A 23,787-nucleotide genomic window follows, 5' to 3' on the forward strand; every position below is an offset into this window, starting at 1 on the left:
CTCTCTCGTGTGGGAGACTCCCTGTGCAGACTGAGCTTGCTACTCCAGGTCAGTTTGGTGGCTGACAGTCCTGCTTCTACAGAGAAACTGCATCTGTGATTTCCTTCCATTCTCAGATCTTACCCCTGAAAAGGGGTTGAGAAACGATGAACCCCACATTAGCCTCTGTGTCTGTTCTGAGTCTCGTGGGACAAGACATGAAATGGGAGGAAAAGGAAGGCAGAGAACCGGGTAGAACTGGGTAATTGCTGAGTCTTTCACAAATGGCATCGGGGATCAGGCAAGGATGTGAGTGTCGCAATAGCAGGTCTAACGAGACCCCTGCTTTGGCTTTATCATCTCCCAGGACTTAAAGAGAAGGGAACCAGAGTTTTTTAGTTGTAGTAACTATACCACCAATATTGCTTCTCAGTTTAGTTGCAGGATGGTTCTCTTAAAAATGTTCATTTGCTTGGGCAATGCTGTAAGGAAGAGCTGAGTAAATATTGACTTATTTCACCAACTTTCAAACTTTTCACTACCAAAATCCTGTTTTCTAAAACAAATGACAGTCTCTGATATCTATCAGAGTCTAATATTTTTTTAAATATTTTGTCTACATAAGTCAGAATATCTCTTTTTTTTAAATTTAAAATCGTGAGTGTGTGTGTTTGTGTGCGCGCGCGCGCCCGGTGTGGCATAGAGAAACTGTTGAGGTCAGAGGACACTTGCGGGAGTTAGTCCTCTCCTTCCACTGAACTCGGTGGCCAGGCTTGGTGGCACGATAGCCCTAATTATTTAAATGAGGAAGCATTTCTCACCATTTTAAAACGAACCTCCCATACAGAGGCTTAAATTGGCACGTGAAATATCCAAGTCTCCACATTGCTTTCCAGAAGAAGCTAGCACAATGTTAGCTGGGGCAGCCGGTTGTCTGTCTTAGAGCCACATTGAATTTGCATAACTAACAATATCATCTTCAATTGCATATTTTAGGTTCTCGGTGAAGGGACGTGAGGACCTGCGATAGGAGAATGATTAAAACAGACGACATCCAATAGAAAGCGTTCTTCAGGCGCTCAGGTAAAGCCTGAAGAGAAGAGCTTTTTCTGGTCTCGGTGGAGCGAGGATTTGGCCCCGCTTTCAGTCCCGCCCAACCCGGATCCGCACAAGACGTATATCAGACCGGAAGGGGGTCTCGCTGCAATTCTACAGTCAACCACAGGGAGGCGACAGCGGCCTCGATAGCGGGGAGGACGGTCCTAATGGCGGAAGCGGAAAAGGCGGGACCTACGAAGCACGTTCAGTCAGTCACTAAGACATCCCGGAGGCTGAGAGGTGGGAGCTTCTACGCGTGTTGGCCGCCCGGCGGCTTGTGAAGTTCCAGCCTCATGGCGGAGATAATTCAGGAACGCATAGAAGATCGAATCCCGGAGTTGGAACAGCTAGAGCGCATCGGGCTCTTCAGCCGCGCGGAAATTAAGTGAGCGGGTCGGGGAGGAGGAAGGACTGGGGCGGGCTGAGGGGAGCTTCAGGCATGGAGACTTTTCCGAGTTTGTTTCTAACTAACGTGATTAAGGAGGAAAAAGCCCGTTGTTGGAATTTGATGGAAATTAACGCGTTGCGAAGCACTCCGTCAGTCCGTGTGCTCACCTGTCATACAGACCGTCATTCGGTGGTCAGGGTCTTGGGGCCCGAGAGGTGATGTAGCCCGGATTCCAGCCCATCAAGGGCTTCCTGGGCTATGTGAATGGCGGGAGGCTTCAGATTAAAATTTTTTTTAAATTGGTTATAGTTTAAATGTTTGGGGTATACAACTTTAGAGTTTCGAGGCCATTGCCCTGGAAGCCAAGGGGGCGTGGGTAGGACTCCTAAGTGGGTAGACTGGAGATCATTTCATTCGTCTCAGACACTTCTTTAGAGCTCTGCTATAGCGCCGGGCATATAGCTGACATTCGGTAATTTGTTAAAAGTCAATTGCTTTTGAAGATTTTCTGTGACAGTCCACTTTACAATGATTCCGGATGAATTACAGTAATGTGAGTATAGGATCGACGTTCTTAAATATTATTGCGCAAATGCTGCATTCAGTTTTCCTAAAACACGTGTGTGTTCACTTAGGATGGGCTGTCTTCTCCCATAAATGTTTTATAGTAATAAAGCTTTTTAGATAGAGACAGTTTAGGTTTTTAAGAATTTACATACTGGCCATATAGAAATCAAGATTTTGGGATAGAGATTTGGTTCTCATAAAAACCTAAGCGTTTAGAGTTGAGGATGCATCTAAGAGCAACGCAGAGTGCTTACTTAGCCTGCACAAGGGCCTGGGTTTGATTCTAGGGAATGCAAAAAAAAAAAAAGCTCCCCCACCCCCCAAGGAACTTAGGTTTGGAGAAGAAATGTTTGTTAGTAGCATGTATAAGTAATATAAAGTGTTGTCAGGGTTTCCCTGTGTAACAGTCCTAGCTGTCCTGGAACTAGCTCTTTTAGACCAGGCTGGCCTCGAACTCACAGGGATTCACCTGCCTCTGCCTCCTGAGTGCTGGGATTAAAGGCGTGCACCACCACCGCCTGGCTATCTGGATGTTCTTAACAGCACAGAGGTAATGTAAAAGAGTAAGTACTTTGCCTCTGGAAGATAATTGTATTCAGGAACTAGATGTTTTGTTAAATGTGTATTTTTAATATATCCAGGATAAAAATCTTAAATTCAAGTTTAACTTTTCAAATGTTACAGTTTAACCAGCTTTCTCTGCAGGGCTATCATCAAGAAGGCATCTGATCTAGAATACAAAATACAGCGGAGAACCCTTATCAAGGAAGACTTTATCAATTATGTTCAAGTGAGTGATTCCATAGCTTTTTAGTCCCTTCAAAAATTTTAACTGGGAGGCTGGAGAGGTGGCTCAGTAGTTAGGAGCGCTGAACTTGAGTTCAATTTCCAGCACCCACATAGCAACTTGCAACTGCCTGTAGCTTCAGTTCCAGGGATCTGACACCATCACAAGGTCATACATGCAGATAAAACACCAATGTACATTACAAACAAACAAAAAATCCTAGAATTTTAACTCAGGCAATAATGGACTTAACAATTTTCTACAGAATTTCAGGATTCTGTGGTTGTACACACTTTTTTTTTGAGACTCACAGAGATCCACCTGCCTCTGCCTCCCAAGTGCTGGGATTAAAGGCGTGCGCCACCACCACCCAACAATACCTCATGTTCTTGAGCCTTAGAATAAGGCATGTATCATGGGGCTGGAGAGATGGTTCCATGGTTAAGAGGACACAGGTTTGATTTCCAGCTACATGATTGCTCACAACTATCTGTAAGTCTAGTCCCCGGGGGATCTAATGCCCTTTTCTGGCTTCTGAAAACTGCATGCATGGCATACACAAATATATTTGGGCAAAACACCCATACACATAAAAATAAAGGGGGACAAAAGCTTGTGTCACCATGTCAGGTGTGGCTGTGCTGAAAAGTTAACTTGAAATCGTGCTTCTTCTTTAAGCTGGGGCAATAGCTCTGTTTGTAGAGTGCTTGCCTAATCTGCCAAAGCTGAGTTCAGTCCCTAGCACTGTCTAAGATTGGATGTGGTGGCTAGAATTCCATGTGTAATCCTAGCATCCTTGTAATTCTAGCACCTGGAGGCAGGAGAATCACATGTTCATGGTCATTTTTTTTTTTTTTTGGTTTTTTTGAGACAGGGTTTCTCTGTGGCTTTGGAGCCTGTCCTAGAACTAGCTCTTGTAGACCAGGCTGGTCTCGAACTCACAGAGATCCGCCTGCCTCTGCCTCCCGAGTGCTGGGATTAAAGTCGTGTGCCAACACTACCCGGCTTCATGGTCATTCTTGGTTACATAGTAAGCTCTAAGCCAGCTTGGGCTTCATGAAGTGCTATCTCAAAATGCTAGAAGATAAAATATAAAAGAAAAAGCATTCCTGCTTTTATTTCCCAAATTCTGGGATTATAAGTATGCATTGCTATACTTGGCAGTGTTGCGGTCCTTGTGCATGCTAGGCAAGTCTTGCTTTTTTAGATAGAGTCTCATTATGTAGTCCTGGTTGGCAGGCTTGAACTCACAGAGATCCACCTGTCTGCTTCTGGAGTGCTGAGGTGAATGGAATATAGTGTAACACTGACTGGCAGTTGTTGTGCCTCTTGGCTTACTTTCCTAGCACTTTGGACTCATGACCTTCCTCCAGTCTTAGCCTCTGAGGTATAGATGTGTGTCACAATGACTGACTTAGATTTTTTTTTTTTTGTTTAAACTGAAAATTGGAACATGCTGCTAAATTTAAGTCAGGGAGTTGGATTAATTGATGTTATAGATCTTATAGGTGTCATGCTTTTCAAGTAATGTGCTGTCTTTGAATCTTAGTCGCCCACAGTCACTGTTGCTATATAAATGTCTAAGTTTCATGGAGCTAAGGTGAATTTCCAGTGAATTCTAGAGATTTGTTATAAATTCTGCCTATCGCAGATCTCAGCGAGTTCGAAGCCAGCCTGGTCTACCAAGCGAGTTTCAGGACAGCCTGGGCTGTTACACAGAGAAACTCTGTCTCGAAAAACAAAAGCAAAACAAAAAAATTCTGCCGGTAGCAAATTATCTTTTATTTCACGTCTTAACTTCAGAGGTTATCGCTTTCACGCTTCCCTTTGTATCCCCTACAGTATGAAATTAATCTTTTGGAGCTGATCCAGAGAAGAAGAGCAGTAAGTTCATGTTTAATTTCTTAAGTTGGTTTTGCTGTTGTGGAGGCACTGATGGTTGTTAACCTATGCTGTGCCCAAAGTAGATGCTTGTAATTGTCTGTTGTCTTTTTGTTTTTGTCAGGAACTGAGAGTGAGCATGTGTGAACGCTACATTGGATAAACGTGGTTAACTGAGGCTTTTTTTGTTGTTTTTTGTTTTTGTCCCTTTTAGAGAATTAAATATTCATTTAAGAAGGATGAGATTGAATATTCTATTGTACATCGAGTACAAGGTATCTTTGGTCGTGCTTCAGCAAAGTGGAAAGTAAGTGGTCAGCCCATACCTGAGGAGGCGTGAAGATACACAGTATGCATATTATGAGTTGGGTGTTCTTTCTGCTCCTCTCCAGTTCTCAATACGTATTTGCATGATGGTGCCATTGCTTGAAACAGTATAAGCCACACAAACTTTTAAGAAAGTTTATCTCTGAGACCAGCCTGGTCTACAAGAGCTAGTTCCAGGACAGGCTCCAAAGCCACAGAGAAACCCTGTCTCGAAAACCCCCCCCCCAAAAAAAAAAAAAAGAAAGTAAGTTTATCTCATCTCTTGGTCATGGTATTTTGTCAGGACAATAAAAAAGTAACTGCAGGGTGCAGAGGCTCATACCTTTGATCCCAACACTCGGTAGGCAGAGGCAGGTAAATGTCTGTGAATTCAAGGCCAGCTTGGACTACGTGGTGAGTTTCAGGATGGCCAGGGCTATGTAGAGAGACTCAAAAAAGGAAAAAAAAAAAAAAAAGGAAGGAAGGAAACTAAGACATTTAATCTCACAAAATAATAGCCACAATAATGGATTGTGGATCACTAATTATAACAAGATCCAGGAAAGTATCGATGCATACACACATGGCTCCAACATCAACCTTTTACTCCACATGCACATACACACGAAACAATAATTCTTGCCAGGCCTGGAGGTACATGCCTTTAATCCTGGCACTAGGGAGCCAGAAGCAGAGGCAGGCGATCTCTGTGAGGATGACACTGAACACTCTATTTAATACATTATTAGAGATTAGAAAACCAAAAGGGTGCAGGCCTTTAATCCCAACACTCAGGAGGCAGAGGCAGGTGGATCTCTGTGAGTTTGAGGCCAGCCTGGTCTACAGAGTGAGTTCCAGGACAGCCCCAACTATACATGAAACTGTGTCTCAAAGAAAAAGAAAAATCACCAGGGAGATAGTTGGGTGATGGCTTGGAGATGGGCAGTAGTACCTCAGTAGTTGATGTTCAAGTTTTGATGGGGACTGATCTATATATACATAAATAAACATATATCAGACGTGCTTTATATTCCTGAGAATGTAAGGCTTTAGTTTCTTTACCTGGTTTGAGAAGTTTTTAGAATTTTACTGGACAAATTAGATAGATGCCGATTCTTTTCTTAGACTGTGGTAGGTGGGAGTAGAGGGTTAGACTGAATTCTCGTAAGGGATCCAAGGCTCAGTGAGGAAGACTCTCGTAGATGAAGATTGTGTGGCACACTGGATCTTTTGAAACTTGCCTGTTTTCAGTGAAGTGAATTCATGTAAAGATCAAATTCAAGCAGCTTATGCTGTGCTTTTCTTGCAGGATGATGTTCAACTCTGGCTGTCCTATATAGTTTTTTGTAAGAAATGGGTGAGTAAAGCCATTTGTAGCTTCTTCTTCCCCATCTGTAATCTGCTCCTTAAGCTCCATTCTATGTTACTGAACTGTTTTTTCAGGAGGGATGCGGTTAACAGTTGGAGAGAGAAGCCAGGGCGCGGAGCTGAGCCTCAGTCTCACACTTGTAGATCCGACTGTGTGAATATTCTCAGTCAGTTGTAAAGAAATCATTTTTCTAAAATAATATATTTATTTATTTATTTATTATGTATACAATATTCTGTCTGTGTGCATGTCTTCAGTCCAGACGAGGGCACCAGACCTGTTTACAGATGGTTGTGAGCCACCATGTAGTTGCCGGGAATTGAACTCAGGACTTTTGGAAGAGCAGGCAATGCTCTTAACCACTGAGCCATCTCTCCAGCCCCCAAGAAAATCATTTTTATGCATATTTGTTCAGTAAAAAAATTGGAGCTAGAAAGTTTTGTGTTTACCCTGTCTTTATTTGTTGTTATATCTCTAGCAATAGCAGATCTTTCCCACTAAGTGTGTGTGTCAGTGTGTGTCCGTGTACTTACAGCTGGGCTGGAGCTTGCTATGTAGACCAGGCTGACCTTGAACATACAATGATCCAGATGCCTCTGCCTTCCAAGTACTGAGTTTAAGGCATAATTCACCAAACTAGCTTTTCCATTGGATTTTATAGTTAATAGGGTATATATATTGCTTCCAGATGAATAGCAATTATTTTTCTGTGCAGGAAGTGAGTGTTTTTCTCCTCTTTTACAGGGTACCAAAGCTCAACTTAGCAAGATATTTTCGGCCATGCTTGCCATTCATTCAAACAAACCAGGTATATCAAAATCTTCAACAGTTTTTATTCTACATTTTATTCAAACTCAGCCATTTTGGAATTTACTGTGCTCGATGAACCTAGGAAATTATTTAGAGTACTTGGCTTAGACTGTTTGTTACATCTTAGTTTATCCCTGCTTGTTTTGTATGTCTCGTCCAAGTGCCAGGTGTTGCAATTGTGGATAGAAAGGATGGTTTATCTTTTTAGCTGATGAAAAATAAACTTGATAGTTCTGTAGGGTATTTATTTATTTATTTATTTATTATGTATACAATATTCTGTCCGTGTGTATGTCTGCAGGCCAGAAGAGGGCACCAGACCTCATTACAGATGGTTGTGAGCCATCATGTGGTTGCTGGGAATTGAACTCAGGACCTTTGGAAGAGCAGGCAATGCTCTTAACCACTGAGCCATCTCTCCAGCCCCAGAAGGATAAAATATTAACATAGTTTGTAAGGTTCCCTGGCACAAAGTGTGTGCTGTTTTTTGTTGTTGTTTTTGGATTTTTTTTTTTTTTTTTTTTTGGCCAGGGTTTCTCTGTATATACCTAGCTGTCCTGGAACTCTATAGATCAGGCTGGCCTTGAACTCAGAGACCTGCCTGCCTTTGTCTCAAGTGCTGGGATTAAAGGTGTGTGCTACCACCACCTGGCCTGTACCTGGTTTTGTAAGAGAGACAAAGAAACATTCTTGTGAGTGGTAAGGGGCATGCTCTTGTTTAGTGGAGGTATTCCAGTAACTGTTCTCACAGTATTAGGCTCAATCAGAGATTTATATGACTTAAGACTCAAGTGAGCTTAGCAATTTTTAGGACTAAAAGTCAGTGTGATTCTTAAGTTGAGGTTTCTGGAGGGACTACATGAATGGATAGGAGAACTACTTTGGTAACCCATGGGTACAGAAAATTCTGGAAAGATCAGTACCCAGTTTTAGGAGTCACGTGCTCAAGAAAGCTAAAAGCAGTGGCTTTCCACCATTTGTGATTCCAGGAAAGTCCAGTTGTGATTTCCAACCAGGGGTCATTTTTACCAAAAGCAGGCTTGCTTTTTGCAGTCCTTGTGACCAAACCCAGGGTCTTTGTGCATTCTAATAAATGTTCACTTGCTGAGCTATTCTCCAGCCCTCTCTTTCTAATTAAAACTTTTTTTTTAAAGTACATAATTTTTTTATTTTGTGTATGTATGAGCATGTGTGTATATGCATGGACATGCACATGCCTTGTATAGACATGCACATTATGTAGACTTCAGAGGAAAATTTATGGAAGCTTGTTCTTTTCTTCTACTCTGTGGGGTCCTGGAGATCAAAGTTAGGTCATTAGATTGGCAAGCACCTTTCCTGATGAGGCGGCTTGGCAGCCTTTTTTCTAGCTTAGAGTTGCCAAATTCTATCAAAACATTAGAAACTCCCTTTCCGGGCTGGAGAGATGGCTCAGAGGTTAAGAGCATTGCCTGCTCTTCCAAAGGTCCTGAGTTCAATTCCCAGCAACCACATGGTGGCTCACAACCATCTGTAATGGGGTCTGCTGCCCTCTTCTGGCCTGCAGGCATACACACAAACAGAGTATTGTATACATAATAAATAAATAAATATTTAAAAAAAAAAAAAAGAAACTCCCTTTCCCTTTGGTAAGATAACTTATTGGGGCTGGAGAGGCGGCTCAGTGGTCTGGTCTGAACTGGTCTGGTCTGGTCTGGTTGGGACCGGCCTGAACCGGTCTGGTCTGGTCTGAGCCGGTCTAAACTGGTCTGGCCGGTCTCAGACATGACAGGCCTGACGGACGCGACTCTCGTGGCAAACACGACACACGCGGTGAAAACGGCACACATGACAAACACAACACGTGTGACAAAGACGACACGCACAACACAACCAACACACATGACACACGCCAGCGAACATAACACGTGTGCCGCGCCCACCACACGCGTCAAATTTGACACATGTGCCACATCAGACACATGCGCTAAATCCCGACACGTGTGCCGCTGGCACGCGTGTCAAAGCCCGCCGCATGTGTCAAATCTGGCACACGTGTCGCGTCTGCCATGTGTGTCAAACACGACACGCGTGTCGGATCTGTCCGCACGTGTCGTGTTTGCTGGATCTGTCACGTGTGTCAGATCTGTCGTGCTGCCTGCACCCGTCACATGTGTCGTGTTTGTCATGTGTGGTGGTTTCACCACGTGCGTCATGTTTGCCGCGCGTGTCGCATCCGTCATGCATGTCATATCTGTCAGACCGGTTCAGACAGGATCAGACTGGTTCAGACCGAACCAGACCAGTTTCGACTGGTCCTAACGGGTCCAGACCGGTCTCAGTCTGGTTCAGACCGGACCAGACAAGTCTCTGACCGGTTTCGACTGGTTCACACATGACGGATATGACACACACGACAGATATGGCACACATGACAAACGTGGCCCATGTGACAAATATGGCACACATGGCGAATATGTTTCTGATATTTTTTCTTTTTTTTCCTATAGCTTTGTGGATTATGGCAGCCAAATGGGAAATGGAAGATCGTTTGTCTTCAGAAAGTGCCAGACAGTTATTTCTTCGGGCTCTACGATTTCATCCTGAGTGTCCTAAACTCTATCAAGAAGTGAGTATACTGCTTCAAATGCAGTTATTTTTTTTCCCTTTCTGCATTTTTTTCTTTTTCCTAATGGGTAATTGTGTTTTCTTAAAATTTTGTGCCTTTATTTTTATTTATTTGTTTGTTTTGTTTTTTTGAGACAGGGTTTTACTGTAGCTTTGGAGCCTGTCCTAGTACTAGCTCTTGTAGACCAGGCTGGCCTTGAACTCACTGAGATCCACTTGCCTCTGCCTTATGAGTGCTGGGATTAAAGGTGTGTGCCCCCACTGCCTGACAAATATGACTAATTTTTTTTTTTTTTTGGTTTTTCGAGACAGGGTTTCTCTGTAACTTTTTGGTTCCTGTCCTGGAACTAGCTCTTGTAGACCAGGCTGGTCTCGAACTCACAGAGATCCGCCTGCCTCTGCCTCCCGAGTGCTGGGATTAAAGGCGTGCGCCACCACCGCCCGGCAATATGACTAATTTTTAAAAGTGGATTTTTTAATTTTTAAAAATTATTTTTATTATTATTTGTTTTTTTTTAAATATTTATTTATTTATTATGTATACAATATTCTGTCTGTGTGTATGTCTGCAGGCCAGAAGAGGGCACCAGACCTCATTACAGACGGTTGTGAGCCACCATGTGGTTGCTGGGAATTGAACTCAGGACCTTTGGAAGAGCAGGCAATGCTCTTAACCACTGAGCCATCTCTCCAGCCCCCTATTATTTGGTTTTTTGAGACTGGGTTTCTCTGTGTATCTTTGGCTGTCCTGGAACTTAACTATGTATGTAGACAGGCTGGCCTTGACCTCACAGAGATCGCCTGCCTCTGCTTCTGGCTCCCTAGTGCCAGGATTAAAGGCATGTACCTCCAGGCCTGGCAAGAATTATTGTTTCGTGTGTATGTGCATGTGGAGTAAAAGGTTGATGTTGGAGCCATGTGTGTATGCATCGATACTTTCCTGGATCTTGTTATAATTAGTGATCCACAATCCATTATTGTGGCTATTATTTTGTGAGATTAAATGTCTTAGTTTCCTTCCTTCCTTTTTTTTTTTTTTCCCTTTTTTGAGTCTCTCTACGTAGCCCTGGCCATCCTGAAACTCACCACGTAGTCCAAGCTGGCCTTGAATTCACAGACATTTACCTGCCTCTGCCTCCCGAGTGTTGGGATCAAAGGTATGAGCCTCTGCACCCTGCAGTTACTTTTTTATTGTCCTGACAAAATACCATGACCAAGAGAATTTATTAAAAAAAGCATTTAATTTAGGGATTCATGGTTCCAGAGGGTTAAAGTCCATGACCATCATTGCAGGGAGCATGGCAGCAGGCAGGCAGGCTTGATGCTGGAGCAATATCTGATCAGAGCTTACCTCTGATCTACAGGCATGAGGCAGAAAGAGAGCTAATTCGAATGATGTGTGCTTTAGAAACCTCAAAGCCTATCCTAAGGACACACCTCCTTAATCTTACCTTACCTCCTAATCTTTCCACCAATTGGGGACCAACCGTTCAAATGCATAAACCTGTGGGGCCGTTCTCATTCAAACACCACCCTAAGGAAGTGACAGTTTGTGTTTAGTAAGCGTATTTTCACATGGCTCTGCTTCTTTGTTGCTAAATGGGATAGAAATCTGAGTTACTCAGCCTTTGTGGATACTTTTTACTGTGTATGGATGAGATTAAATGAAATTACTTGCAGAAACTTCCATTCAGTCTTTTGGCTCATACACTTGGATTACATGTGAAATAATCTCTTCCATCATATATCAATAACAGCTAGTTTCATTCCAGTGTAAAATATGGTCCCTCATTTCCCTATATCTGATACTAATGATTTAAAAGAAGCCATCTTGGATATTTTTAATTTAAAAAGCATCTCTAAGGATTTCTAGGTCATTATTTCCTTTTTGTAGTACTTTAGGATGGAGCTGATGCATGCCGAGAAACTGAGGAAGGAAAAGGAGGAATTTGAAAAGGCTGCCATGGAGATGGTAAGAGTTCAGTGTGCTTCAGTTGTTAGTCTTTTGAGCCTGCTTACAAGTAAAAGAAGAATCTTTGAGATACATTTTCCTTTCCAATTTAATGTCACATTTTTCACTTACAGATACATTTGTAATTTACTTTAATTTTTAGAATTACATTTGCGTGTATGTGTGTTTGTTTATGTCATGATGTCAGAGGATAGTTTGAGGGAGTTGAACTGTTCCCTCTTTCTCTTTCCACCATATGGATCCTTTTTGTACTGAACCATCTTTCTGACTCAAACCTGGAACTCTTTTTTTTTTTTTTTCCTCTTTTTGGTTTTTCAAGACAGGGTTTCTTTGTGTAGTTTTGGAGCCTGTCCTAGAACTCACTCTGTAGACCAGGCTGGGCTCAAACTCACGAAGATCCACCTGTCTGCCTCTGGGATTAGAGGTGTATGCCACCACTGCCCAGCAAACTTGGAACTCTTGATCCTCCTGCCTCAACCTTCAGGGAGATGAGATTATAGGTGTGCTCCACCCTTTCTAGCTCTTTTCCTTTTTATATAATTTGAAATGTGACAGAATAACTTTAAATAAAGAGCACTGAGTGTTAGGGCTGGTAATATGGGACATACCTGTAATCCTAGTATTTGTGATCTGAGCCAGAAGGAATGTGAGTTCTAGTCCGTCTTGGGATACATACCAAGACCCTGTATTCAAAAGATAAAGCAGAAACAGAAACAAAGGAACTTGCTATACTGTTAACTGTGTTTTCAGTTCAGAACTTTGTGTGTAGGTGGGGTATGCACATGTGGTATATGTTATGCATTGCATTTGTATGTAAGGGAGTGTAAGAATTGTATGTGTATGTACATGTATGTGGCAGCCAAAGGTTGCTTTTTCACCTTGTATCTTATTTTCTAATTACATTTGAAAATATTGTTTTGTGGGGAGCACATATCATGGTATGTGTGTGGAGGAAAACTTGTAGGAGTTGGTTCTGTCCTTCATCACATGGGCCTTGGGGATCCATCTTAGGTGGTCAGGATGCAGCAGCTATCTTTACTCATTGAGCCATCTCAACAGCCCTTAATTTGTTTTTTAAATTATATTTATTTGTGTGCCACAGTGCACCTGTAGAGGTTAGAGGATAACTTAGAGGAATTGGTTTTCTCCTTCCATCAGTTACCCCAGGAATCCAGCTCAAATCATTAGACTTGGCAGCAGGCATCTTTATGCATGAAACCATGTCACTGGCCCTTATTAAAATTAAAAAACAATTACTATACTTTATTTGTTTATTTATTTTTGAGGCAGAATCTCTTATTTGGCTCTGCCTTGCCTAGATCTCATATGTTGACTAGACTGGCCTTGAACTCATAGGGACCCACTTGCCTGCCTCTGCCTCCTGAGTACTGGGATTAAAGCTGTGCCTAGATGTAATATACTTTTATTCATCTGTTTGTATGTGTGTTTGGGACAGGAGCACACAGGTACCATAGTATGTGTATGGTGGTCAGAGGACAACTTGTGCGAGTTGGTTTTCTCCTTCTACCTCATGAGTCCCAAGTACTGAACTGTCATAAGGGTTGGTGACAAAGTGCCTTTGCCTGTTGAGCCATCTCCCTGGTCCTTTCCACCTTTTTTTTTTTTTTTTTTTTTTTTTTTTTGAGAGAGAGACTCCCTGAATGTGGAACTCATCTATTTGATTAGACTAGCTGGCCCCATTGGTTCCTTCCTCTTACCACTAGGATTTCAGGTGTATGGTACACACCTGTTTTTTTTGCATGAATACTGGGGATTTACAAATTTGGTTACTTATACTTCTGTGACAAGCACCTTATCAATTGACCCATTTCACCAGTCCTCAGAACTTTTTTTATTCAAATAAGATACTATATAGAGGGGTCGTCAAAGCATGTGTAACCCAATCTGTTCTGGTCTAAATGGAGAGTGAGGCTAAGATCACCTGAGAGAAGGAGCAGGATGATTAGTGAGGTTCAAGCTGCACACTTTTTTTTTTTTTTGATTTTCGAGACAGGGTTTCTCTGTAGCTTTTGGAGCCTGTCCTGGAACTAGCTCTTGTAGACCAGGCTGGCCTTGAACTCACAGAGATCCACCTGCCTCTGCCTCCTAAGTGCTGGGATTAAAGGCGTGCGCCACCACCGCCCAGCTCAAGCTGCACACTTTACAAGTGAGGGGACTGGCCTCAGAATTGGGATTTGTCAGAAGTCATGTGCACTGTTGTCTAGGACAGTTAATTTCCATCCTGGTGGGTTTTGTTTGTTTGTACTTTCTGGTATTGCCTTTTCAGTTATGGTTGATGTACACTTTGTAGGGGAGTTTTGATCATCCTGAAGAAATCCTTGAGGGCGAGTTGGCACGAATCATTTACAAAAATTCTGTAAGCAAGATTAAAGGTAAGTATTCTCTGGATTTTGGGGGGGGTTGGTGTTCTCTTTGTGATGAAAAGAACTATTAACGTGTGACAAAGTTTCCTTCTGAGCTATCATTGGGCATTTCAAAGATTTTGTTGAGTAGTCAACTGATTTGGGGGAGTTGAAAAGTAGTAGATGATTTAATTCTTTGCCTTATGCCCTTTAGTTTATGAAACTTAGGAGTAGTTAGAAATATTTCAAAATATTAATGTCTTTGTTTATATGTTGGGAACAGAAGTCTGTCTTTGCAATTTAACTAACAATAAACCTCCCTTGATTTTTAAATTTTAGGTGCAGAATTTCATGTGTCACTTCTTTCAATTGCACAACTATTTGATTTTGCCAAAGATCTACAAAAAGAAATTTATGATGAGTAAGTTAAATAATGGTAAAGTGAACATGTCTATTTCTGGTCTTGTGATAAATATTTGAGGCTGTGGAGAAGTGAAAAAGAATATATACCTGGCAGTGGTGGTGCACACCTTTAATTTTAGCACTTGGGGGGCAGAGGCAGAGACAGGCAGATCTCTGAGTTTGAGGCTAGCCTAGTCTACAGAGTGAGCTCTAGGACAATACAGAGACACTCTGTTTCAAAAAAGGAAAAAAAAATATGCTTTACAAACTTTAGGAAAAATTATGTTATATTATGAATAGAAAATATATATTCCTGCAGTGGTTTTTTTTTTTTTTTTGAAATAATGGGCTTTGTTTCTAAAATAGAGTGCATTTTACCATCTTTTTCTAAAAGCTTATGTCAGTATATATTCTTCTTTTCTGCAAAATCAGAGTTGTGTTCATAATTTTTTATAGCTTATTGTTGATAATTTAAGCTGCATGTCTGGTTCAGGTATTTAAGAATTATTTGCATGTATTAGTTAATTTTTATGCTGTGATGAAACACCATGACCAAAAACAACTTACAGAAGAAAGGGCTTATTTTAGTTTATGGTTCCAGAGGGCTGGAGTCCATATGGTGGGAAAGACATGGTATGCTGGTACGAGCAGGAAGCTGACTGATCACATCTTTACCTGCACACAGGAAGCAGAGAGAGTGAGCGGAAGTGGAGTATGGCTATAACCCCACAAACCCTGCCCCCACTGATGTCCTTTTTCCTGCAAGGCTGTACTTTTGAAAGATTGCATAACCTCCCCAAACAGTGCTTCAAACTGGAGACCGAGTGTTCAAATCCATGGTCCTCTGGGGGAAATGTTTCTCATTCAAACCACTGCATAGCGCTTACATTAGTTACTTCCTTCCTTAGGTTCCATTTCTGGGGTCATGGGAGGTAAACTAGACCATGCATCAGTTTGTTCTTTGGATGTCTTCAGGGTTTTGGTACAGGATTAGGTTGTACTTTTTCTCTGCCTCTGTTACAAGAATTCAAGAGCCCAGGCTCTCCAGGCTTCTGTGGCCACAGATAACTGCTGATCTGATTTGGAGAGCTATCATAATTGTTTTTCTCTTTTTGAGACAGATTTCTTTGTGTAGCCCTCACTGTTCTGGAACTAGCATTGTAGACCAGGATGACCTCAAACTCACAGAGGTCCACCTATCTCTGCCTTCTGAGTGCTTGGATACCACTGCCCAGCTTGAGCTATTATAATTTTTTAAAAAGATTTATTAATTTATGTGCATGGGTGTTTTTTTGCCTGCATGTACATTTGCACACCAAATGCAATTATACATTAATACAATTATACATGGTTGTAATCTACAATTATAGATGGTTGTAAGCTGCCACATATATGCTGGGAACTGAACTCAGGACCTCTAGAATAGTAGACCAGGTTGGCCTCTAACTCACAGAGATCCACCTGCCTCTGCCTCCCAAGTGCTAGGATTAAAGGCGTACGCCACCACCGCCCAGCTGTAGCTGGTACTCTTTTTTTTTTTTTTTTTTTGGTTTTTTTCGAGACAGGGTTTCTCTGTGGCTTTGGAGCCTGTCCTGGAACTAGCTCTTGTAGACCAGGCTGGTCTCGAACTCACAGAGATCCGCCTGCCTCTGCCTCCCGAGTGCTGCGATTAAAGGCGTGCGCCACCATCGCCCGGCTGTAGCTGGTACTCTTAACCATGAACCATCTTTTCATTCCCTGAGCTATTATAATTTTTTCTTTGTTTGTTTTGTGACAGGGTTTCTCTGTATAACAACCCTGGCTTTTTTTTTTTTTTTTTTTTTTTGTTTTTCGAGACAGGGTTTCTCTGTGGTTTTGGAGCCTGTCCTGGAACTAGCTCTTGTAGACCAGGCTGGTCTCGAACTCACAGAGATCCGCCTGCCTCTGCCTCCCGAGTGCTGGGATTAAAGGTGTGCGCCACCACGGCCCGGCCAACCCTGGCTATTTTGGAACTCATTCTGTAGACCAGGCTGGCTTCAAACTCACAGAGAATCCACCTGCCTCTACCTCCCAAGTGCTGGGATTAAAGGTGTGCGCCACCATCACCCGGCAAGAGCTATTATAATTTTAAAGTTAATATTTGTTAGGTGTTTGTTTATTATTTATTTATTTAAAAGCAGGGTCTGGAACTTAATATGTAGCTCAGGCTGGCCTTGAATTTATGGGACTCGCTGGGAATATAGGCTTGTGCCACCATGTCCAGCTAAAAGTTAACATTTGTAATGGTGCCTGAAACATTCTGAAATTTTATTGATAATTAACAGCTCTGTTCCATTGATAAGTCTATACATTAAGCTGTTCTGGCAATGTATAGACTTACTGCAGCTGTAAAAGGGTGTCCCGTGTCCTTTAGTAGATCATCAGAACTCCATTAGTCTGGAATTAGTTTCTTACCGTGGGGGCAGGTGCCAGTGAGCTGTAATTTTCAGCCTTCAAGCTCTGCACACCGATGACCCACTCACTTGGGATTATGTGGCACGGCGAGAATTAGAGATCGAGTCCCAGCCAGGTGAAGAGCAGCCTGTATCAAAGCAAGCCAAAGCCGTGGAAGTGGGCCGAAGGGAGGAAAGATGCTGTGCGGTGTACGAAGAGGCAGTGAAGACTCTGCCTACAGGTGAGTCTGTCTGTGCTGAGAGTAACAGTACAGGAATGTGAAACTGATTGTCTCATTGTCAACACTTGAACTGCTATGGGAGTCTCCTGTAGAGGGATGTAACTCAGTGGTAGAGCAAGCGTGTGCCCTGAGTTCAGTCCCCAGTAGAAGAGAAAAAAAGAAGAGAATTTATGTCATTACTCAGTTGCTTTCCCCCAGTATCTGATTGATGTCTGATTCTCTGTAATGGGAGTTTTTTGTTTTTTTTTTAAGTCCAGGTCAATTTAAACTTTTGCTTTTTTCCCCTGGTTTTTCAAGACAGGGTTTCTCTGTGTAACAGCTCTGGCTGTCCTGAAACTTGCCCAGTAGACCAGGCTGGCCTCGCAGTCACAGAGATCCTACTGCCTCTGCCTCCCAAGTGCTGGGATTACAAGCATGCGCCACCAGTGCCCAGCTTAAAATTTCTTTTTAAAAATGATTTTTATTATTTTTAAAAATATTTTATTTTATTTTATGTGTATGTGTGTTTGTCCCGGTGAGTGAATAATGTCACATGTGCTGGTATCCACAGAAGCCAAAAGAGGTTGTCGGATCCCTTGGAGCTGGATTTGCAGGTGGTTGTGAGCCACTCAGTTAGGATGTTAGGATCCTAAATTAGGTCCTCTGGAAGAGCAGCAAATGTTCTCAACCACTGGGGCATCTCTAGCTGCTAACTTCAACTTTTTTCTAGAGGAGTTTCCCTTTGAAAGGAAGATGTTTGGACTAAGGATAGTGAGCTAATTAATGTCACCTGACTTTTCCAGAGGCCATGTGGAAGTGTTACATCAACTTTTGTTTGGAAAGGTTTTCTAAGAAGACCAGTAGTGTACCCCTCAGAGGACAGGTAAGGATTTCCGTTGCATAGCTACCAAACAAGGACAGAGTTCTTTTGGGGTTTGGGTTAGCTCCCAGAATTTCAGACTTAACCACTTGACTTTCGCTATGGGTGACCTGTCATCATGAAGATCTAGTCTGTTTTGCCCCCCTACTGGGCTGTGCCAGGTGCAGGTGCATAGCTCATCTCATCCAGGAGTGACCCCCATTCAGAACTGGGTCCCATCTCAGAATTCTCAGAAATGTTCAAGAGCACTTTGCCTAGATTCGTGGCCAGAGGCCCCTGCCAGATTCTGTCTAATGACCCCAGATATTTCTGATTTCAGAGGCTGGAAAGAACCATGCTTGCATTCAGAAAGGCCCATGAACTGAAGCTCCTTTCTGAAGCCCAGTACAAGCAGTGGGTAAGGCCATAGAAAGCATTTTCATCGCCAATTACGTATACTTCAATACTTCATTCTGATTTAACTTATAGAACACCAAAGCAGAAAATCAGAGTAAGCCTACTCGGCATTACCATTCCCTCTCTTCTCTTTTCCTCCCTTCTGTGTCTCTTCTCTTCCACGTTCCCTCCTCCTCCTTTTTTTTTTTTTTTTTTTTTAAAGGATTTTTGTTTTTGTTTTTTTGATACAGGGTTTCTCTGTGTAGCTTTGGAGCCTGTCCTGTTCAAGGCACTGTCCTTGAACTCACAGAGGCTCACTTGCCTCTGCTTCCTGAGAGCTTTAAAGGCATGTGCCACCACCTCCCAGCTTGTTTTTGCTTTGTTGAGACCAGGTTTCTCTGTGTAGCAGCTCTGGCTGTCCTGGAACTCATTCTGTAGACCAGACTGGCCTTGAACTCAGAGATCTGCTTGCCTTTGTTTCTTGAGTGCTGGGATTAAAGGTGTGTGCCACCATCATCCAGCAAAGGATTTATTTTTTTGTTTTATACATATGAGTGTTTAGCCTGCATATATGTATGTCTAACATATATGTGGCGGGTGAAAGAGGGTTTTGGATCTCATGGAACGGATGGTTGTTTATGACATGTGGGTGTTGAGAATTGAACTGCAGTCCTCTGGAAGAATAACCAGTGTTCTTAACTGCAGGGCCTTCTCTCCAGCCCTTTTCTCTTTTCTCCCTTCCCTATTTCTTCCTTTCCCTTCTGCTTCCCACCCTTCCTGGGTTCCCTCCCTTTCACCTTCCCTTCCCCCTTCTCCTCCCTCCTCCTTCCCTTTGCTTTCTCTTACTCTTGTCATTTTTGCAGTAGTGGCACTGTAATCCCAGTGCTGGGAAGGCAGAGACAGGCAGACCCTGGAGGTCATCAGTTGAGCTGAGTAGATGAGCTCCAGGTTCAGTGAGAAACACTATCCTAAAACATAAAGTGGAGGGCTGGGAGATAGCTCAGCTGGTAAGTGCTTGCTGTACAGTGTCAGGACCAGTATCCATGTAAATGCCTGGAATTCTAGTGTGCTGAAGGGAAAGACAATGCTCAGAGTAACCTGGCTAAGTTAGATTAGCTCTGTGGTGAGCTCTGGGTTTAGTTGAGAGACACTGCCTCAGTGAGTAAGGTGGAGAGCTATGGCTGAAGCTAACATCAGCTTTGGACCTCCATCTGCATGACTGCACTCGTGGAAAAAAAAAAGATAGCGATGTGGAAAGCAACCTCTGGCTTTCATGTGCACATGCTTGTGCGCACACACACACACCCCTATATCAAAACACACATGCGTACACTCACAAACACTTTTTTTTTTCTCCCAAGACAGGGTTTCTCTGAAACAGCTTGACTGTCCTGGAACTCGCTCTGTAGACCAGGTGGCCTTGAGTTTACAGAGATCCACCTGCCTCTGCCTTTTCTGGAATTAAAGGCATGCGCCACCACTGCCCAGCAGATCTCGTTATAAATGATTGTGAGCCACCATGTGGTTGCTGGGAATTGAACTGAGGACCTCTGGAAGAGTAGTCAATGCTCTTAATCTCCGAGCCATCTCTCCAGCTCCAGCTAGAGCTCTTAGTCCCTGAACGTTAACTTCTCTAGTCCTCCATGATTCTTGTTATATAGTGTCAAATTACGTTTGGAAAAGTTATACCAGTAAAGTACATTGAATGAATATATCTATTTTCTGAAAGGAAATACTATGATTTTGTGTATGTATCTGTCATGCCGTGTGTGAGGAGAGGTATTTTTGGGAAGTGATTCTTCCTTTCAGTGTGGGATCCTGAGAGAGAACTCAGCTGACTGGGTTGCCGGGCAGCCTTCTTTCCCTGCTGAGCCATTTCTCTCCTCAGCCCGTCTCTCTGATTTTCTGGTTGTCCTATGGGTAGGAGCAGGGGAAGAAGGGAATTCCAGATGCCCTATATCAGCTGTGGGGAAAGGTGTAGTGGGAAGGCTGTTGAGATTATTGTCATAAATAATCTTTATATGCCTTTCTTTATATGTGTCATTTGCTTTCAAGTGGCACTTTACATGTGCTTTGTCTTTCTCAGGTTGACTTGTTATTGCGCCAGGACCTCTTTAAAGAAGCTTTGCAGGTGGCAGAAGCTGGGACTGACTTGTTCAAAGACTCTGCAACAATGTGGCAGATGAAGCTACAGGTGCTCATTGGGTCAAAGAGCCCCGATGTAGCTATGCATTTTGAAGAAGCCTTTGCACACCTCAAACCCCAGGTCTGTGAATTGTGTCTTTCATATTTCATTAATTAATTAATTATTTATTTTATATGTATAAGTGCTTTACCTGTCTGTGTCCCGTGTGTGTATGGTGCCCAAGGAGGTGTTGAGTCTTCATATTGCTGCTGGGAATGGAACCCCGGTCCTTTGCAACAAATGTTCTTGATCACAGAACCAACTCCCAGTTCAGCTCTTTTTGGAAAACTGGTTTTTGTTTGTTTCATTTTTCATTTTTTTTTTAGATTTATTTATTATGTATACAGCATTCTGCCTGCATGTATATCTGCACACCAGAAGAGAACATCAGATTTTATCATAGATGGTTGTGAGCCACCATGTGGTTGCTGGGAATTGAACTTAGGACCTCTGGAAGAGCAGCCAGTGCTCTTAACCTCTGAGCCATCTCTCCAGCCCCTCATTTTTCATTTTTAAAAGACAGGGTCTCATGTAGCCCAGACTGGCCTAAGGAGAACCTTGAACTTTGATTTTTCTGCTTCCACCTCCTGAGTGCTGGGATTTATAGGCACACTTCACCATGTCTGCTTTATGTAGTGCTGGGGATTGAACCCAGGGCTTTGTCCAGGCTAAACAAGCTCTCTATGAACTGAGTATCTCCAGCCCTCTTTAAAAAAAAATGCAGTATTCTGTTTGCATGTATGCCTGCAGGCCAGAAGAGGGCACCAGATCTCATTGCAGATGGCTGTGAGCCACTGTGTGTTTGTTGGGAATTGAACTCAGGACCTCTGGAAGAAGAACCAGTGCTCTTAACCTCTGAGCCATCTCTCAAGCCCTCCAACCGTCTTTTCAGAAACCTTTAAGATTTTATGAAAGCTTATTAGTAAAATAAGCTTGTCTAAAGAGAGCAAATGCTAGAATAATTGTTATTAAATGTTAATGGTTTGAGGATTGAAGAGAAGTTACTTCTATTTCTAATCCTTTATTTGTAAGTTTACTAAATCATGTAGGATTTCTTATTCTGCTTAAATGGTTTACAAATAAGAAACACTAATAGAATATTTTCACTTTGCATCCACATCTGTTCATAAACTCATCTTGAAATCACAAAAATCTAAATGTTAATGTTCTAAACTTACTTTGGGGAACAAAGTACATTACTGCTTTCTGCTGTCTACCTGTCTCTCCACAGTGACGGTCAGGTAGGCCAGCCTAGATCAGTTCTTATGAAGTGCTCCCAGACCACAGACTCATGACCTGGGTAGCTGTGGGGCTGACTGTGTGTGGCTTTTATTTGCTTGTTTAACTGAAAGGCGATGGCTCCTGATGACTATAGCCAGGATTCCCGTCAGAACTGAACTCAATTATTGAAGTGTTCCTCTGGATGATTTGGCTAGGAGGCTGCAGTGACCCTGTCCTTACAGTGATGAGTGTTCAGAGCACAGTGCTGGGAAAGTCAAATCTAACAATTTTTGTTGTTGTTTTTGTGAGCAGGCTTGTCTGCCCTTGTGGATTTCTTGGGCCGAATGGAGTGAAAGTGCTAAAAGCCAGGAGGACACTGACGCAATCTTTAAGGTACAGGCCCTCTCTTCTGTCCCTTGTGGTCATAGCTCAAGCCTCTACTTAGTGCCTTGTGGTGTGTCTTAGTAATATGTTTTGATATCACTAAGTTCCTTTACAGAGCTTGTTTTTGTTTCTTTTCTTTTAAATGTAGAGAGCTATTTCAGCTGTCACAGGTGCCAGTTCAATAACTCTGAAGGAGAAATACCTGGATTGGGCTTATCGAAGTGGTGGCTACAAAAAGGCCAGAACAGTGTTTAAAAGGTACTGGCGAGTGCTCCTGCCCACACTCAGTCCTTCACACCCAGACTATGTACTTTACAATAGTGTCTGAAGTGCTATCAGACTTTCAAAACTCACTTCCTTTTTCTGTTTTTGTATAGTTAAAACAATTCATACACGCAGAGGAAATGACATTTAGCTCATTGATGACTGTAATTGTGTCACTAGTACAAACAGCTCGGTCACAGATCATTTCTTTTTAAAGCAGTAGGGATTGAGCCAGGGCCTTGCACTTAGACAGGGGTTGAATACGGAGCTGGATCTCTAGCCTATTACATCATCTTAGTGATTGTGTCTTACATAGTTGACGCACACTGTAATTCCAGTTTTGAATACCATCGCTAAGCGTTGGATTGTCTACTTTCCTCTGCAGTGAGGCTGCTCCATAGCAGGAGTTGTTTAAAGCAGATGTGTGGAGCCTCGTGTGGTAGAACATGCCTGTAACCCTAGGAGACCATCTGAACCTAGCTAGTGCATAGAGACCAAACAGGGCAACATAGAGAAACATGTTATAAAAACAAAACAAACAGACGAACAGCAACAGCACAGAAAATGTGTGTGGGAAACTGTTCAAGGGTGGTAAGGGGTCGGTCACTCGCAGTTGAGGCATGGGAATGACTCCGTCAGGTCCAGTTGTGCCTGAGATTGGTGCTGAGTTTTTGTTAAAGCTGTTGTGGAAGCAAAACCTTGTTATGTATCCATGCTTATAAGCTGTAAAAGGCCTTCTGTCATTGTGGGAACTAACATTTACCCACTCCTCTTAGTCTGCAGGAAAGCCGCCCGTTTTCAGTTGATTTTTTCAGGAAAATGATACAGTTTGAAAAGGAGCAGGTGAGTATTCTGAGCACTTCCTGCCTGGAAACGGGGCTCTGTGGTTATTACTCAGGGCAGCATCTTTTGTTTAAACTTTAGTTAGAGTGGAGTGTGAGCTCCTGGTCCCCTGGATCAGCCTCTGTCCATAGAACTGCTAAGAATGGTAATCAAGCCTAGATGAGAAGGCATGTGTCTGAGAGCAGGAAGCCCGGATGCCCGGGAAGCTTCCTGCACTGCTGCTTGCTGCCAAGGTGCACTGTTCCTGTCTTGGGCTATAGATGAGCGCTTAATTACTGTTCCCAGTGGTTTTAACTGTGACTTATGAGGAGGGTGAAAATCAGTTACACACTCAGGGTGATAGTGTAGTGTTTGTCTTTAGTCCCAGCACTCAGGACCTCTGAGAGTTTGAGGTCAGCCTGCTCTATGTAGTGAGTTTTAGGCCAGCCAGGGCTTTATAACAGGACTCCTAACAACTGTCCGTAACTTCAGTTC

The 23,787-nt window shown here is 42.7% G+C and overlaps 1 protein-coding gene across 1 annotated transcript in view; it reads left to right on the forward strand.

Annotated features, from left to right (window-relative positions):
• Nucleotides 1-1,260: 1,260 nt before the first annotated feature.
• Nucleotides 1,261-23,787, forward strand: part of Utp6 (UTP6 small subunit processome component) — a 28,299-nt gene continuing 5,772 nt past the window's right edge. The window contains exons 1-17 of the mRNA XM_041665718.1: nucleotides 1,261-1,462; nucleotides 2,738-2,822; nucleotides 4,662-4,703; nucleotides 4,915-5,007; nucleotides 6,316-6,363; nucleotides 7,120-7,183; nucleotides 9,675-9,793; nucleotides 11,687-11,764; nucleotides 14,076-14,157; nucleotides 14,467-14,548; nucleotides 16,998-17,182; nucleotides 17,965-18,044; nucleotides 18,361-18,438; nucleotides 20,503-20,682; nucleotides 22,135-22,215; nucleotides 22,355-22,464; nucleotides 23,247-23,313. Coding sequence (XP_041521652.1) covers nucleotides 1,371-1,462; nucleotides 2,738-2,822; nucleotides 4,662-4,703; nucleotides 4,915-5,007; nucleotides 6,316-6,363; nucleotides 7,120-7,183; nucleotides 9,675-9,793; nucleotides 11,687-11,764; nucleotides 14,076-14,157; nucleotides 14,467-14,548; nucleotides 16,998-17,182; nucleotides 17,965-18,044; nucleotides 18,361-18,438; nucleotides 20,503-20,682; nucleotides 22,135-22,215; nucleotides 22,355-22,464; nucleotides 23,247-23,313 — 1,566 coding nt within the window. The 5' untranslated portion in view covers nucleotides 1,261-1,370. The remainder of the gene's footprint in view (nucleotides 1,463-2,737; nucleotides 2,823-4,661; nucleotides 4,704-4,914; nucleotides 5,008-6,315; nucleotides 6,364-7,119; nucleotides 7,184-9,674; nucleotides 9,794-11,686; nucleotides 11,765-14,075; nucleotides 14,158-14,466; nucleotides 14,549-16,997; nucleotides 17,183-17,964; nucleotides 18,045-18,360; nucleotides 18,439-20,502; nucleotides 20,683-22,134; nucleotides 22,216-22,354; nucleotides 22,465-23,246; nucleotides 23,314-23,787) is intronic.

Source organism: Microtus oregoni, unplaced genomic scaffold (genome assembly GCF_018167655.1).
Source record: "Microtus oregoni isolate MIOR12 unplaced genomic scaffold, Mior012 000015F_ref0000493, whole genome shotgun sequence".
In the NCBI taxonomy this organism is placed as follows: Eukaryota; Metazoa; Chordata; class Mammalia; order Rodentia; family Cricetidae; genus Microtus; species Microtus oregoni.